The 14,454-nt window shown below is 49.5% G+C and overlaps 5 protein-coding genes across 5 annotated transcripts; 1 reads left to right on the top strand and 4 right to left on the bottom strand.

Annotated features, from left to right (window-relative positions):
* Nucleotides 1-777: 777 nt before the first annotated feature.
* Nucleotides 778-1,806, bottom strand: FIESC28_11225 (uncharacterized protein; the record flags this gene model as incomplete). Its single annotated transcript, XM_031165352.1, has 3 exons — nucleotides 778-1,126; nucleotides 1,255-1,677; nucleotides 1,793-1,806. 3 exons carry the CDS (start codon nucleotides 1,804-1,806, stop codon nucleotides 778-780), a joined length of 786 nt encoding a protein of 261 aa, XP_031010580.1.
* A 691-nt stretch (nucleotides 1,807-2,497) lies between these two features.
* Nucleotides 2,498-4,198, bottom strand: FIESC28_11224 (uncharacterized protein; the record flags this gene model as incomplete). The annotated part of the gene is made up of 1 exon (XM_031165351.1): nucleotides 2,498-4,198. One exon carries the CDS (start codon nucleotides 4,196-4,198, stop codon nucleotides 2,498-2,500), a length of 1,701 nt encoding a protein of 566 aa, XP_031010579.1.
* A 792-nt stretch (nucleotides 4,199-4,990) lies between these two features.
* On the bottom strand, nucleotides 4,991-6,831 carry FIESC28_11223 (uncharacterized protein; the record flags this gene model as incomplete). Its single annotated transcript, XM_031165350.1, has 3 exons — nucleotides 4,991-5,180; nucleotides 5,231-6,254; nucleotides 6,456-6,831. 3 exons carry the CDS (start codon nucleotides 6,829-6,831, stop codon nucleotides 4,991-4,993), a joined length of 1,590 nt encoding a protein of 529 aa, XP_031010578.1.
* Nucleotides 6,832-7,307: 476 nt separating this feature from the next.
* FIESC28_11222 (uncharacterized protein) lies at nucleotides 7,308-10,554 on the top strand (the record flags this gene model as incomplete). Its single annotated transcript, XM_031165349.1, has 4 exons — nucleotides 7,308-7,369; nucleotides 7,436-7,754; nucleotides 8,359-9,623; nucleotides 9,672-10,554. 4 exons carry the CDS (start codon nucleotides 7,308-7,310, stop codon nucleotides 10,552-10,554), a joined length of 2,529 nt encoding a protein of 842 aa, XP_031010577.1.
* Nucleotides 10,555-11,454: 900 nt separating this feature from the next.
* On the bottom strand, nucleotides 11,455-13,076 carry FIESC28_11221 (uncharacterized protein; the record flags this gene model as incomplete). Its single annotated transcript, XM_031165348.1, has 2 exons — nucleotides 11,455-12,553; nucleotides 12,613-13,076. 2 exons carry the CDS (start codon nucleotides 13,074-13,076, stop codon nucleotides 11,455-11,457), a joined length of 1,563 nt encoding a protein of 520 aa, XP_031010576.1.
* Between the last annotated feature and the right edge of the window lie 1,378 nt (nucleotides 13,077-14,454).

The raw sequence follows: 14,454 nt of genomic DNA, 5'->3' as shown, positions 1-14,454 counted from the left end.
AGTCATGCATTTCCGACCCTGTGAGTAATTACGACTCGATGTCCTAAAACGACATGGGTTTTCCCCGCTCCCTAAAACCGTCCGGCTTGCTGGCCGAGCCAGCAGTTGCACAACACAAGTCGACTCGATTCCAAAGTGTGGGAGGAGGGTGTGGAGAGAAGCGTGGAGAGAAGCGTGGAGGGGAGAGGAAAAGAGCCCATTTGGTTATACCAGGTAGGTATACATAGGTGTTTGGAAGCTCAGCGGATCAAGCAGCTAGCTCAATGGAGAAGTCAGGATACGGTCTGACTACCAAGGTGGGAGAGTTGACCTAATTCTGTCATTTCTCATCATAACAATCACCTATGCTCCTGATGAGCGTGGGATGAGCAAGGAATACGAATGGGACTTCGCCCACGTCCGACACACTGCCCTACGTCTTGGCCAGTGAAACAAACATATTGCTACGCATACTCAACCTTACACATTCAGATCAACTGACCACTTTCATGTGTGGTATACGAAATTGTCTTGATAGTCTTGGTTCACAACACATTCGTTAGTGCAGGCCTACAAGGCGGGCCACAAGTGGTTGAGATGACACTGGTCATTCGCAGTCACTGAACGAGGGAAGCATCTATCTGGAATCGACACTTCGTATTGGGCTTAAATTCATCTTTTATCGTAGCCTCTAGAGGGCTGGCTATCTCCATGGTAGTTAAAGCCGCAAAGCAAACGTCAAATCCGAGACTCCAGACCACATGCCATTTTTTACCATTCCTATCGCAAATCCACAATTTAGTGAGAGATGGCGTAAGCACGTCGGCGGTCACGCTCCTCGGCGATGGTGAGCTTGACACCCTTGCCCTTGGGCAGAGAGATCCAGGGCTTGTCCTGGCCAATGACGAAAACGTTACTCTCACGGGTGGCGAAGCTGTTGTCAATGGCATCCTTGACGTGGACGATGTTAAAACCACCGTCGTGGCGCTCACGGTGAGTGATGACACCAACACGACCCATGTTACGACCACCAGTAACCATGACGACGGCGCCGGTGTCGAACTTGATGAAATCGGTGATCTTGCCGGTGGCGAGCTCAATCTTGACAGTGTCGTTGACCTTGATCAGAGGGTCAGGGTAGCGGATGCTAGACAATTATGTTAGCAAAGATTTGGGAGGGTACATACAGCCGTCAAATAAAGCTCATGTCTTGTCGGGTGACTTGAATCGACCAAAGCATGATCCAACGGCTGAATGATGTCTGACAGAACTCACGTTCGTGCATCGTGCGTGACCAAGAATGGGATTCCACCGCGACCAAGCTGGACACGCTTGACCTTGCCCAGCTTGTACTCGGCCTCCTCGGCCTGGATTCGGTGGACAGTGAATCGGCCCTTGGTGTCGTAGACAAGACGGAAGTTCTCGCCAGTCTTCTCGATGGTGATGACGTCCATGAAGCCAGAGGGGTAGGTGGAATCGGTGCGGACCTTGCCATCGACCTTGACAAGTCGCTGCATCAGGATGGCCTTGGTCTCGCGGTAGTTGAGAGCATACTTGAGTCGGTTTCGGATGAAGACGATCAGGGGCATGCAGTCGCGGAGCTTGTGAGGACCGGCAGAGGGCTTGGGAGCGTAGGTGCCGGACAGCTTGTCAAGCAGCCAGTGCGAGGGGGCGCTGAGGCGCTTCTGGTGCTTCTTGCTATTGAAATGGTCAGATGCTGAGTCTCCAACAGCGGGACGGTGGGAGAGAAGCCCAAATCATATTTCGCTTTTGCAGTCGCTGCGATGATCGTTCTTCCTGCTGTTATACTCACATTCCGCGGGCCATGGTATCGGTTGGCTGGTTTGTCGGCGGTGATGAGGAGGATGGACGAGGGACCTACTTCACAAGGAACAAATCTCGAGAATAGGATTGACCACACTTTTTTTCGCTTGGGGGTTCGTGCCCTAGGTGAAATTTCGAGTTAAAAGTGGGTCTCGATTTCCAGTCATGTGACCCACTTCAGAATCCAATTGACTGAAGAGTAGGTACGACATGGCCTCGGCCTTAGTACTAAGGTGGTGGTAGTAGTATCTTTAGGTATGCCTTCCACTTATGATACATGGCTCTGTTGTCAATAAAGCCTCGGTCTTTGCATTTGTATCCCGAGCCGCTTTGGCTCAGTCTTATTGATACTCAACTGGCGTGCTCAAAAAGCAAGCCGTCTCTGGTGTTGTGTTAATGTATTGTAGAATTTGCTATCATACAACATTTTCTTAGCCAGTGAGGAACCCAAATCATTATTCCTCCAAGCAACATGTGATACCTAAAGCCACATAAAGGAACGACACTCAGCGCGTGCTTTGTGTCCTTGTCCAGAGCCGTTTGTATCTTTCAATCTATGTACGCCTGATGCCAATCCCATTGAAACAATTTCCCCAACTCCTGTCCTATCAGGACCCTCATGATCTCTTGACATAACGACATGTTGTTCATCGTATAACATCCATTATTATCCGTACTCGGCTCAACTCTGACACTACTTTCTCGAGTGTTGTATCTCATCCTTGACGTGCCTCTTTTGTGGAGCATTACCATGTGGAGAAAGACTGGCAACACCATCAACCCCGAAGCGTGAACTTGCTGGCAAGAGCTTGGCATCGTCAAGCAGCAGACGCGAAATATCCATTTCACCACCCATAAAAGGTACAGGGCCCTCGCTAAAATCGAAAGCTTGTGCCGTTCCCAGGCTTTCACTGGCATCCATCCTTTGGTGGACCGGCCATCGAGGGAGATCCTCGCGTGCTGCTGATGTGTTCATCTGTGGTTCCAGTGTCTTGCCCTTGGATGCCTTGAACGAGTTCTCGATGGAAATGCTTACATATGGCTCCATGAGAGCATTTCCTCGTCCCGTCTCTTTGGTTTGGAAGGTACCTTTCTCTATGCGTTGATAAACATCTGCATACTTATTGCGCACCCGGTCTCTCAGATCTGTCGGCTGTCGACTGGAAAGATGGAAGCGTGGGTCCCGTTGAATCTTGGTCCACGCAGGGCCATGGATGTTCAAACCTTCGAGGATTTCCATGTCATCCTGTTCAGTAAAAGGTCGTCGTTCGCGACGGCGAGATTTCTTAAAAGGCCCGTGGATACCAAGCTCCACAAGATCCTCCATCTTCTTGCGATGCGCGCGGCTTTTCTTTTTTTGGGGGGATGTATCATTATCTTGCTGTGAAGTTGAGGCGCCGTCCTTTGCTAGTGCAACATCTTCATCTATCAATATCTTTTCCAGGTGAACATCTGGTTTACCCTGATGTAGCGTCTCTCGACCAGACCATTGTGGCAATTCCGCATTGAGCGCTCTGTTGGATTTGCGAAGCTCGTCGGGACAACAGGTTCTGAATCGATCTTTGAGGTCTCCAGCTGTACGGCCGTTGAACGTAAATTCGGTATCCTCGAGAATACTTGTCCATTTTCCTACCCCATGTCGATTGACACCTAACAGGAGATGATTTGTCTCTTCCTCTGACCATTTCCTTCTTGGCTTGGCAGTCCGCTTCCGTGCCTTGTTAGCATTGAAATCTGACTCGGTTTCTTGAGACGGCTGTGTAAAATCCGGTAGTATCTCTGGCAGTATTTCCGGCAGCACCTTCATCTGAGAACAATCATTATTATCGAATGATTCAGATGAAATTGGTGGGAACAAAGCGGCATGTGGCGGAGGTTCGTGAAGTCCATTAATGATCGGTGGCATGACCGGCGCTTGCTGGTTGGCTTTCTGCTTTTTGAGAGGTTGCGGAAGTTGTACAAAATCATCCTTGACATGAAGGCCGCGGTGTCGTTTCTTGGTCGAAGTGTCGTCAGGAGCCTCATGATCATCATCTAGGATTCGGCCTATCGAACTGGTAGATTCTGCAACTTCCGAATCGCCCGTAGCTACACGAAACGGAAATGCACCGGACGCTGACATGAATTTTCCATCTTGGCCCGCTCCCTCTTTGCGATGGTCAAAAGCAGCATCATCGGTAGAAATTTGTATTGAGCCACCAGCGCTAACAGACTGTGTATCGGGTCCTGCTCTATCACCGCGGTGGTTGGTATCAAGCGGCTCAAGTGGCGGCAAAGATCGATCCGTAGTCGTAGTAAAGGAGAGAGAATGAAGCGGAGGAAGATCAGTATGATTATTCTGCGGCTTCGTCGGCTCGTTGAGCAGATGGATCAAGCGCGGCTCGATTGTGGCCATCATGGGCTCCCGAATATCGGTTGGCACATTGAATATAAACTGACAGCAGCAGTGAAGGATGTACGCTGAAAATGGTGGTGGGGCGAAGAGGGGGTTGTGCAGTTGCCGTTGGCAAGAGATAGAACTTTAGAGCATCATGTTGATTAAGTAGGTATGGACGGGGACTGTTTACAAAGAAAGAGTCGAGGTCAAATGCCTTGGTATGGTCTCACTTGGACAGTCCACACCTCTCTTGCAGTCAGTTGCAGTTGCAATAGCACGTGAAACCGCCACATATTGAAGCTTGTCATTGGCAGGCAGGAGGGTCCATTACTTTCCGCACCTACCTAGGTTACCTGGCATAGGTACTGTACCTCCATGCTAATCTGGGGTACTGCAATAGTTGAGTAACACCAATAGGTATTACCGGTGTTTTCCGGCCGTTCTTCAACAAAAAAAATGGCCTAACGGTGGGCTCCATCATCCATATCAGTACCTTTCACATGCCAAAAAGGAAGGGGGAGGAAAATAGTTACTCAACACTTCTAAGCACATGAAAAAGAAGAGAAAGAAAAAAAAAAGCAAATTATTAGCAACGCTTGCCGTCATCGTATTTGAATTATAAAGTTTTTTATTTTGTTTTAGATACACATATTAGTAGTGTCTCTCATGTGCTGGAATAACATTGTGGAAGTTGGTATCCTAGATATATGGAGATCTATGAGCGCTTTTATTTTATTCTCCCCCCTTTTAATACACGGCATCACGACCATACAAGAGATCGGACGGCTTTATATTATGTTTTCAGAGCATTCAACCCTTGTAGGGGCTAGGGCCCACCATCAACTCGGGCTTGACCAAGGTATCAAACTCCTCCTCAGTCAATGCCTTCAGCTCGAGGGCACTCTCCTTAAGGGTAAGGCCCTTCTTGTGAGCGTTCTTGGCTACCTTACTAGCCATGTCGTATCCAATCTTAGGGTTGAGGCAGGTAACAAGCATAAGACTATAAAATCGATCAGTATTGGTTTTATACTTGTTTGAAGGGAAACTTACGACTCCTTCATGATGCTAGCGATCTTCTCCTCGTTGGCATTGAGGCCGGCAACCAGGTTCTTTTCGAACGAACGCATGCCATCGGTCAGAAGACGGGAACTGTGGAGCAGGTTACGGATGACCAGAGGCTTGTAGACGTTGAGCTCAAACTGGCCGTTCATGCCTCCGATAGTGGTGGCAACGTGGTTGCCCATAACCTGGGCGCACACCATAGTCAAGGCCTCGCACTGAGTGGGGTTGACCTTGCCGGGCATGATGCTGCTACCAGGCTCGTTCTCAGGCAGGTTCAGCTCACCAAGACCACAACGAGGACCGCTACCAAGGTATCGGATGTCTTGAGCGATCTTGGTAAGAGAAGCAGCTAGTGTGTTGAGGGAGCCATGAGCCTGGACAATGGCGTCGTGAGCAGCGAGGGCTTCGAACTTGTTGGGAGCAGTCTTGAACTCAGTGCCAGTCATCTTGGTGACCTCCTCAGCAATGGCCTCAGCGAAGCCCTGGAAAGTGTTGATGCCAGTACCGACGGCGGTTCCTCCCTGAGCGAGGAGTCGCAGGTCGGGCAGCGAGCTCTCGACACGCTTAATGCCAAAGTCAAGCTGAGCAACATAGCCAGAGAACTCCTGAGCGAGAGTAAGAGGAGTGGCGTCCTGAAGGTGAGTGCGACCGATCTTGATGATCTTCTTAGCCTCAAACTCGTCAACCTTCTTCTGGATAGCATCGCGTAGACTGCGGAGAGCAGGGAGGAGCTCGCTCTCGATGTCGAGGACAGCAGCAATATGCATAACAGTAGGGAAGGTGTCGTTGGATGAAGCGCTGCGGTTGACGTGGTCATTGGGGTGGACGGGCTTCTTGCTGCCCATGGTACCACCAAGAATCTCAATGGCGCGGTTGGAGATAACTTCGTTGGCGTTCATGTTTGACTGAGTACCGGAGCCGGTCTGCCAAACGACGAGAGGGAAATGATCGAGAAGCTTGCCATCAGCAACCTCCTGGGCAGCCTGCTGGATAGCAGCGCCGATCTTGGGGTCTGCGAGATGCGGTCGTTAGCCACTTGTATGTTGATCTAAAACTCTCAAGAGCCCATCCACACGGATGATCCAGTAACTCTAGCCAAGACAGTTTTACAGCTTAGGCAGGAATGCGTGTGTAGGTCTGGCTTGCTGCCATGTTCACAGCCCGCACTGGCATAATCCGGATGAAGGAAGCATGTATTCGGGTTGCAACTCACCAAGGCCATATCGCATGTTGACAGTAGCGGCAGCACCCTTCAGAATACCGAACGCCTTGACGATGGGCGGGGGCATGCGGTCCTGAGGCTGGTTGATACGGAAGTTCTCAAGAGATCGCTCCGTCTGGGCTCCCCAGTATCGGTCGGCGGGGACCTGGATCTCGCCAAAGGCATCGCTCTCTGTTCGTGTTTGGGACATTCTGACTGAAGTGCTGTGAATAGCTCGGGAGAGTCGAAGACCAGCGACTGAGGACTTGCTCTGGAGTCGCAGCTGCGGGGCAAGCGAGCATGTGGGCGCTGCTGCTTGGGAGACCCGAGGCAGAGCTGACTTGATAAGACCCGAAGCGGCAGCGCGTCCCGTGACGGTTCGAAGCATGATGGGCAGTTGGGTGGTTGGCGACCAATTGGATCGTCTTGGTTCGATAGAGCTTGTAGGATGGTTGTTCGGGCGTAGGATGCCGGAGACGTCGCACAATTGCACGAAGATTTGAATAGTCGGAGAGAAGACCAACTATGTATTTGTCCCCGCGCCTTCGGCTGTTGGGTTTTAACGGCTCAGCTTTAGCTTGGACTCTGGAAACACAGTTCAAACAGGAAAAAAAGCTCAAACACTGGCCGGTTATTCACCGGACATCCTTAACCGGACAACGATAGGTACTGGCCATGCTCCGGTCCATCCCGACCAATGCTGGAGTTCCATGTCGGTCAGTAGAGCTCTTTCCTATTGGTAGACTATCCACTCGGCCGAAGCTTCTTTCTGGGGATGCGGAATATTCACTTATCAGATCCGTTCTAACCCTGACTTCACCTTCATTTGTTGCTTGGCTAGGACAATACGACAAACATCCAATCATGGCGTCTTCTCTTCCAACCTTTCCACGCATAGTGTTTACGCTCATTGAGCCAATTTCGCTGTAAGGAGCTACAACTTTATAGGGCCCTATGCCTTGAATGTCTTACAATTTACTTACACACAACAGAGTCGTCGGTTTTGTTGGTGCCGTCATTGATCCAGCTTGGTTCATCAATGAGCAAGTACCTCAAAGCAAAGAGTTCGGTGCTTCTGGAAACAGCATCATAGTCACATGGCAGTTAGGGAACCTCTATTTATTGCTGGGGTTTCTTGGTATAGCGATCCTGTCAACGACCAATGAAACCAAGGTCGTCCGGGCATATCTCATTGCTCTGTGGCTAGGAGATGTCGGTCATATTGGTTTTAGTGCTTATGGGCTAGGGTGGGATATGTTGATGAGTCTTGCCAAGTGGAACGCCACGACTTGGGGAAATATTGCAATGACGGTAGGCCACAGGAACAAATTCCGTGCTGCAGGCAGGTTCGATGGTTTACTAAAACTTTGCCAGTTATTTCTCTTCTTCACACGAACAGCCTATCTTACGGGGCTCTTTGGCAAGGACATTGTGACGCCTTTTGCGCCTAAAAAGGATATGTAGTACCTTGGTAGGTACCTGGTTCTTTTTATAATTGGTATCTACATAACAACTCCGTTAATTAGATTGCATGTTGTTGGAAGAAAAGGATGTTGCTATACAATCTGTGATGTTCTCGATATTCACTGCAGTACGCAGTGGCTTTATTATAAAGTACCTACTATAGTACGGATCCATTACATTAGTATACCTAGGTACTGTCTATTTGTACATCCATGTATATAGTAGGTGGGGGCCGTTGAAGTCGCTAACTCATCTCGAAATCCATGGCGATGTCCAAACACCAAACTTAAAGCCTTGATTCTTGGTATCGGGTTAGGGTTAGGGTTAGCGCTTATTGGCCAGTTGTAGATTCAACTACAAACAACGCGTCGCGTCGCGAGGTTCAGGAAGTGTCCCTGACACACCCACCCATATTTGTGAAGACAGACAACCTAAACATCAACACCCACAGCACCGACCTGGTGAAGACACGACATCTGCATCTCAGTGTTGGGGAGATAATATGCGTAGCACTCGAAGTAACGATCCAGCGCCGGCCGCAAGAACAACACGTGAGGACCGTGTTTCCCAGACAAGGCCACCGACATCAATCAAGCAAAATAGAGTATTGCAGACAGATCCAGTCGCCCGTCGTAACGCACCACTTTGGGCTCGAAGAGACTCCAGTATTGCAACCAACCCAGTGAGGCCTGATGATGAAACCGAGTTTTTCGAGGATGAGGACGATAAGAGCCAGCATGAAGAGCCTGAGAACCAGGATGGAGCGGCCAATATACCGAGTGAGGAGTCTGACTATGCTCCGGAATTTGATCCTGAGACTCTGAAGAACCTGAAGATCTTGGAGCAAAGTGTTCCGGATTTGGCCAGGGCCGCTGATAGTTTGTACACGTACTTGCAGCAAGAATCACCCGACGATGAAGTTTTTCAAGGGTGCCTGGATATGAAGAGACGCGCTTTCTACAATTTACGGAACGACTTCAAATCGCTTGGACAACCGTGTGAAGGCGGCTTCGTTGATTTTGCAAGCTTCATAGCGGTAGGCTCTACGCAACAACAAAAGCCTCTCGTCGCTCAGATCGCTCGCGTCAATACGATTATAGCTTACGACGAGATCCATGATGTTGAGGATGGCGAAGCATCGGAAATCTTCACCTTTCTCGAAACGTTCAACCAGACTTTCCCTGATTATTTTATTCTCGATCCCGACATGTTTCAGCATCCGGAAGTCATTTTGGATCTGCGAACATGGTTGGTCTTGGAGGCCATGTCACGCACTGAAGGCGACAGCAATACGAATGAGCTTCTTGTCGAGTTCTTCTGCGATCCCCAGAAAATAGAGGAACTCGACAGTTATGAGGAGCGGAAGAACTATCCGATGCTTCTAGCAGGACAATACTTTCGCGAACTTGGCGCCAGTCACGATGTTAACGCTGATGAGCTCTGCTCAACGCGTATAATGGAAATTGGTCACGCCATCAAGAAGAAAGGGAAAGGCAGGGCAATCGCGCAGCTGACAAAGAAATATCCTCTTGAAAAGCTACTCATCAATCTTCGTGCCGCTCTCGACGCAATGCACAAAGTCTTGACTTACGAAGAAAGCGTGAGAGCTGGCACTCAGCCACCTCACCCTGATCAACAGATTATAGTCGAAAGCCAGAGTGATGTCTTTGATTCCGAGTCCCAATCTATTATTCGCGCAGAAACCGAGGAAGTAGAGTAAGTTGCCATACTCCCAGATGGAGTCAATAACTAACTTGACATCAGGCCCAGTCTCTTTGTGAATAAAAGATCACTTCTCGCTCTAGAACGTGGCATCCGAGAAAGCAGTGCCCTCTCTCCTTTCAATGAACAACTTGTCGAAGCTCGGTCAAGCGTGCCTCGCGACTATCATGAGGATTCGAACGCCGACCTTATGCGTGGCTCGTTCCCTCCTGCAAGTTCTTTCCAAATGGTCTCGAAAGGTGGCAAGGATCAGCATCGAGGACACAAACGACCGCGAGATCTAACAGTAGAAGACGATGACGATGATGCTTTTGAAACTGATGACCGCCGCGTAGATCCAGCGAAACGCGACGATTTGAGACGGAAAATGCCACCACCACCCAGGCCAGAACCAATCTCTCGACCTCCTCCAAGACGTGTCCCCGTTCCTACATCTCCAAGGTCTGTGCATCCTACCATCGTAAGGGAGCCTCTTCAGGAATCGACTCTGCAAGCGGTCGAGCGACCGTCATCCTCCTCCATAGGTCATTTTGAAGCCCTTAAGATAGCAGCATCACAAAGGAGGAGAGAGGCACTTATGGCAGATCCGGAACGACAGGTTTCAAGACAGCGCGTTCCGTGGAGTGACAACGACTCTCTGTTACTCATTGAATGCATTAAAGAATGGGGTGTCCGCTGGTCAACGATTCAATCCCAGGGCCAACATCTTTTTGAGCATCCCCGAAACCAACAGGCCTACCGTGACAGAGCACGCAACATCAAGACTGAGCTTCTCATTCTGGACAGGGTTCTACCCCCAAACTTTAATGACGTGGCTTTGGGGAATAAGGAAATCGTCAAGATCCAGTCTATTGGCAAGAACCCTTATCGAAAGGAGGAGGATATCGATGCAGATGGCAACCCTGTAAATACTGAGCTTAGGTGAATCACACCATCATGCCTTTCGTAATATACAGGAAAGGACTGGACTCTTGAAGTTCGCAGGTCTACTGTTGTGCTCATGTGGCCTTTACTTCAGAAAAAAGACATCAAAGAGAGATACACACTGGAACGCAAATAGCATTTCTGGGTGTTTGTTTAGGGGTAAATCATGTTACAGTGTATTTCTAGGGAAAATAACTAAATAAAAACAACGTCCTCGTACAGTTATAAACCTAGTGTCGCAAACACATATTCTTTGTACATTTCCACGACCTTTTTCCGACTCTGTAGTCTAGAAAAGCCATCGTGTTTCAAGTCATGGTAGGTGGTGTAGGTTACTCTCAGGTCCTCTCAGCCTGCGAGCGAACGCAATGAGTGTACGAGATATGGCAGAATAACCATTAAGAATGAGGGCTCGACGATGTATTCTTAGGTATCTCAGATCACTGACACGAATGTCGCCGTTCAAGAATTCCTTCTTATTGGTGCAGTGGGAAAAGTAAAGGAAAAGTCATAAGCAAATGATTGAAGTTCCGACTTTGGTCGTCCGTTGGTCGAGTAGTCAAAAGGCGTATAATTGGGAGGGTGTCGTGTCTCACAAAAAGGGGTATCAGCCATAAAAGCGAGTTACCGCAATGCCTATGTTCATAGAACAATGCTGCTCTTCGCGAGTTTAGAAAAGAATGCATAGTAACAAGGGGTATGTTGCAGATTATTTGGGAATTTGCAAAGCGAGCAGGTAGTGCCAGCGTGATGAGAAACGATGATCGTAGGTAGGCGTGTTGTGTCCATGTCGCATCAAGCAGAGACATGTTTTCACCCGGGTATGTCTTGAAAGAAACCCAGACAGCGTGCGGCCTGGCTAAGAAGGCAAGACTCAAGCAATGACGTCTTCCACCAATGTTTATCGATGGCGGTAGGGGATGTCCTTCTGCTTGAGGCGGTTTGTTCTCCATCCCTCATACCACTGCTCCCGACTAGCTTCGCGAAGCTCAGCACGCCATTCGCTAAAGACAGCCTCTTTGAGTCGTTGAAAGTCACAGTGTTCTTCGTTGTAGGGATCGGCGAAACCCCACGGGAACTGTCGACCAACGACATCAGGTTCATACAGATCAGGGCTGATGATAGAAAGTGGCAAGAAAGGGATTTCTTCTTCCTTCTCTTTAGTCTCCTCTTGTACTCTGTGTCGACGAATGGAGCTAGTGGACAGTCTCTTGGAGCTTGGTGAAGCTGCTGGGCTTTCTCGCTGGCCTTGTAGCGGAAGATCTTGGCTCTCGGGTGTTTGCGCACCATCGCGCCTGTTCTCGATGTCTTCTTCCTCTTCTTCCTCGGTGATTTTCTCGGAGGAAAAACTGCTACCATCTTCATCATCGAGGCCAAGTGCCTCCAGGGGATCCAGGCCAGATTTCTTGATACTATCCCAAACACTTCGCTTGAGGACATTCATATGTTTAGTGGTAATTGTGTCCGCCTTAGCAATAACAGGGATAACCGTTGTCTTCCCCTGAAGAGTGCGTAGAACTTGCAAGTCCAGGTCTTCGTCCAGACTGCCAGATACACGAGCGCCGAGGTGGCCGTTGTGTTGACCGTTAATGGCTGGGTTTCTTGCTGTTGCGATGTTACGATCTAGGCGAGAAGGGTCGAGAACAAGAAAAGTCGCATGTATATGGGTATCTTGCACACCGGGTGAACGCACAACCTTCATCTCCTCGGCAAAAGTCTCCTCGAACTTGCTCTCGAGAAAGGCCGACATCTCCCTAAGCTGGAGGTCGACGACATTGCTCTCCAGGCCTTCCGAGTCCCAGATAGTGAGGCCGACACGCTCCCCGTCAATCTCAGTCTCGAGGTAGTGAGGGATGAAATTTCCAGAGGGAATGTTGCGGCTCTGGGGTACCTCATCGTCGCCCTTCTTAGCCCGCTTCTTGGGCGGAAGAGCAAGTGCGGTTTTGAGAAATTCAAGGAAAGAGGTTTTGCCAGAGTTACGGGTACCAATGACAAGAATACTGACTATCGTGTTAGTGGATCATAACATTGCAGGCTGACCATAGACACGGAAACTTACTTCATAGGTGTTGGGTCTTTTCTTCTGCGAACGCGACGAGGATTATTGGCCGTGCTGATAGCACTACTGGCATAGCTGTAACGGCCACGGTTCGTCATACTCTCAGTTCTGGCATATGGATCAAATCCACCATTGGGCAACGGCGGAACAGGAGGGCTGGCATGCGCAGCAATGCCATAGCCTCGTGCATGTTCAGCTGAGGGCCGGTATGAGTATTCCGCCGATCGAGGAACATTGGCTGGCGATTCGGGGCGCAACTCGGGGCCAAAAGAATTGGAAAGCTGTTCGGAATGATTGGCGAATTCTGGCAGTTTGGGAGCGATGCGAGTAGAGGCCTGGCGCTGGCGTTCAAGCTCGGCTTCTCTAAGGGCCTGCGCCTTACGGCCGCCTTTGCCTAGATCACCACTTTTACTGCGTCGAAGCAACATGCCGAAACTGGTACGGCGAGGCTGCTCGTTGTTCATCCTCTGGGAAGAAGATCATGAAAAGGAAGAGAGTCGCGATCAGGAGATGACAACCAGGAGGGTATGAACGGACGGCGCGAATGAGGTGCGGAGCACGTGGAAGCGGCGGGGGACTAAGACGGAAGGATGGGGCAACTACCAAATGGACGAGTGCAAGTGAAGTCGAGAACAAATGGAAGAAGCTTGGGGGTGGATGAGCGGGAACGATCGAGAAAGTGGGAGGGTGGGCGTACGATTGTCGGCGTTGTTCGATAGTTCGAGTATTACCAAAGCGTTTTTGGCAGCTAGGACAGTTGCAGGTAGGTAATTTGAAAGACAACGAAACAGAGCCCTGTTCGTCTGAACGAGTTTCTGTCAGCGACAGATGATTCAAAGAATTGGGGAGCAGTACGTGTACAGACCAGTGCGTATGTACCTTACGTAGAACAGGATGAAGCGCAATCATAAGAATCAACACTCAAAGCGAGTGGCCTCGTCTCGTGCACACACCTTGTGTGGAGAGCCGCCCAGTGTCGGTAGTGGATGTTTGAGATCGGTGGAGAGTCGGGCGTCAGTCAAGGCGTCCGTTTAGAGTAGCTTCTAATTTGCAAAAGGAGGAATGAGTCGTGCTGGGTTTGCCTGGCTTGGCCCTGGCCTGTTTTATTTGCTTGAGATCCAAGGAACAGGATTGATGCGTCTCTGCAATGGATAACGGGCAAGAACCAGAAATGAGAGACACTTTCCAGGGAATTAAGGTGGTTTCGAGTGGGAAGGGGTATTTGATTGGCTACGAGTAAAGTGGTGGAAGAACGAAAGCGGCACTGATGGGAGTTGAGATTAAGACCTAGCATGGGTGAACAAGCATTGGCCGACCTCTAAGGTACAAGATGTCACCAAGAGCCAGCAACGGACCATATACGAAAAAAAGAGGAAGAAGAAGAAGAAGAAGAAAGTGCTTTGACTCTGAGGAATAAACAGGCGGCCATATCTCTGTTTACTGAGCGGGACCTATCAAAGAAATGAAGTTTGAGTATAGGATAAGTACAGCCAACCATCCGGTGTGGAGGTGATATCCAGTGCGAAACATTTTCATATTCCATCAAAACAATTGCGTCTGGATCCGTAGGTAGGTATGCTTGTAGTTGTTTTAGGTTTCATTAATTACCGCGAGGGTACAGCAGTGCCTTAACATCAATCATGCGATAAGACCTGATCTAAAATATTTTCCTAGCGGCAGCATTTTTTTGCTTTTCAATGTTTTCAATAGATCTACAGTACCTAATCACGCACGCATCACAATGATAGTAGCTGGAGCTGGAGCTGAAGCATTGAGTGCTCATGGATGTCTTGCGCACTTTGACTCTCCCTGACACAGTTCCGGATGCGGGCGGGACCCTTC

This window comes from Fusarium coffeatum (genome assembly GCF_003316985.1).
Source record: "Fusarium coffeatum strain FIESC_28 chromosome Unknown BRIP53273_contig_376, whole genome shotgun sequence".
In the NCBI taxonomy this organism is placed as follows: Eukaryota; Fungi; Ascomycota; class Sordariomycetes; order Hypocreales; family Nectriaceae; genus Fusarium; species Fusarium coffeatum.
The sequence above is the reverse complement of the archived record's forward strand: the minus strand, read 5'-3'. Positions and strand labels throughout refer to the sequence as shown.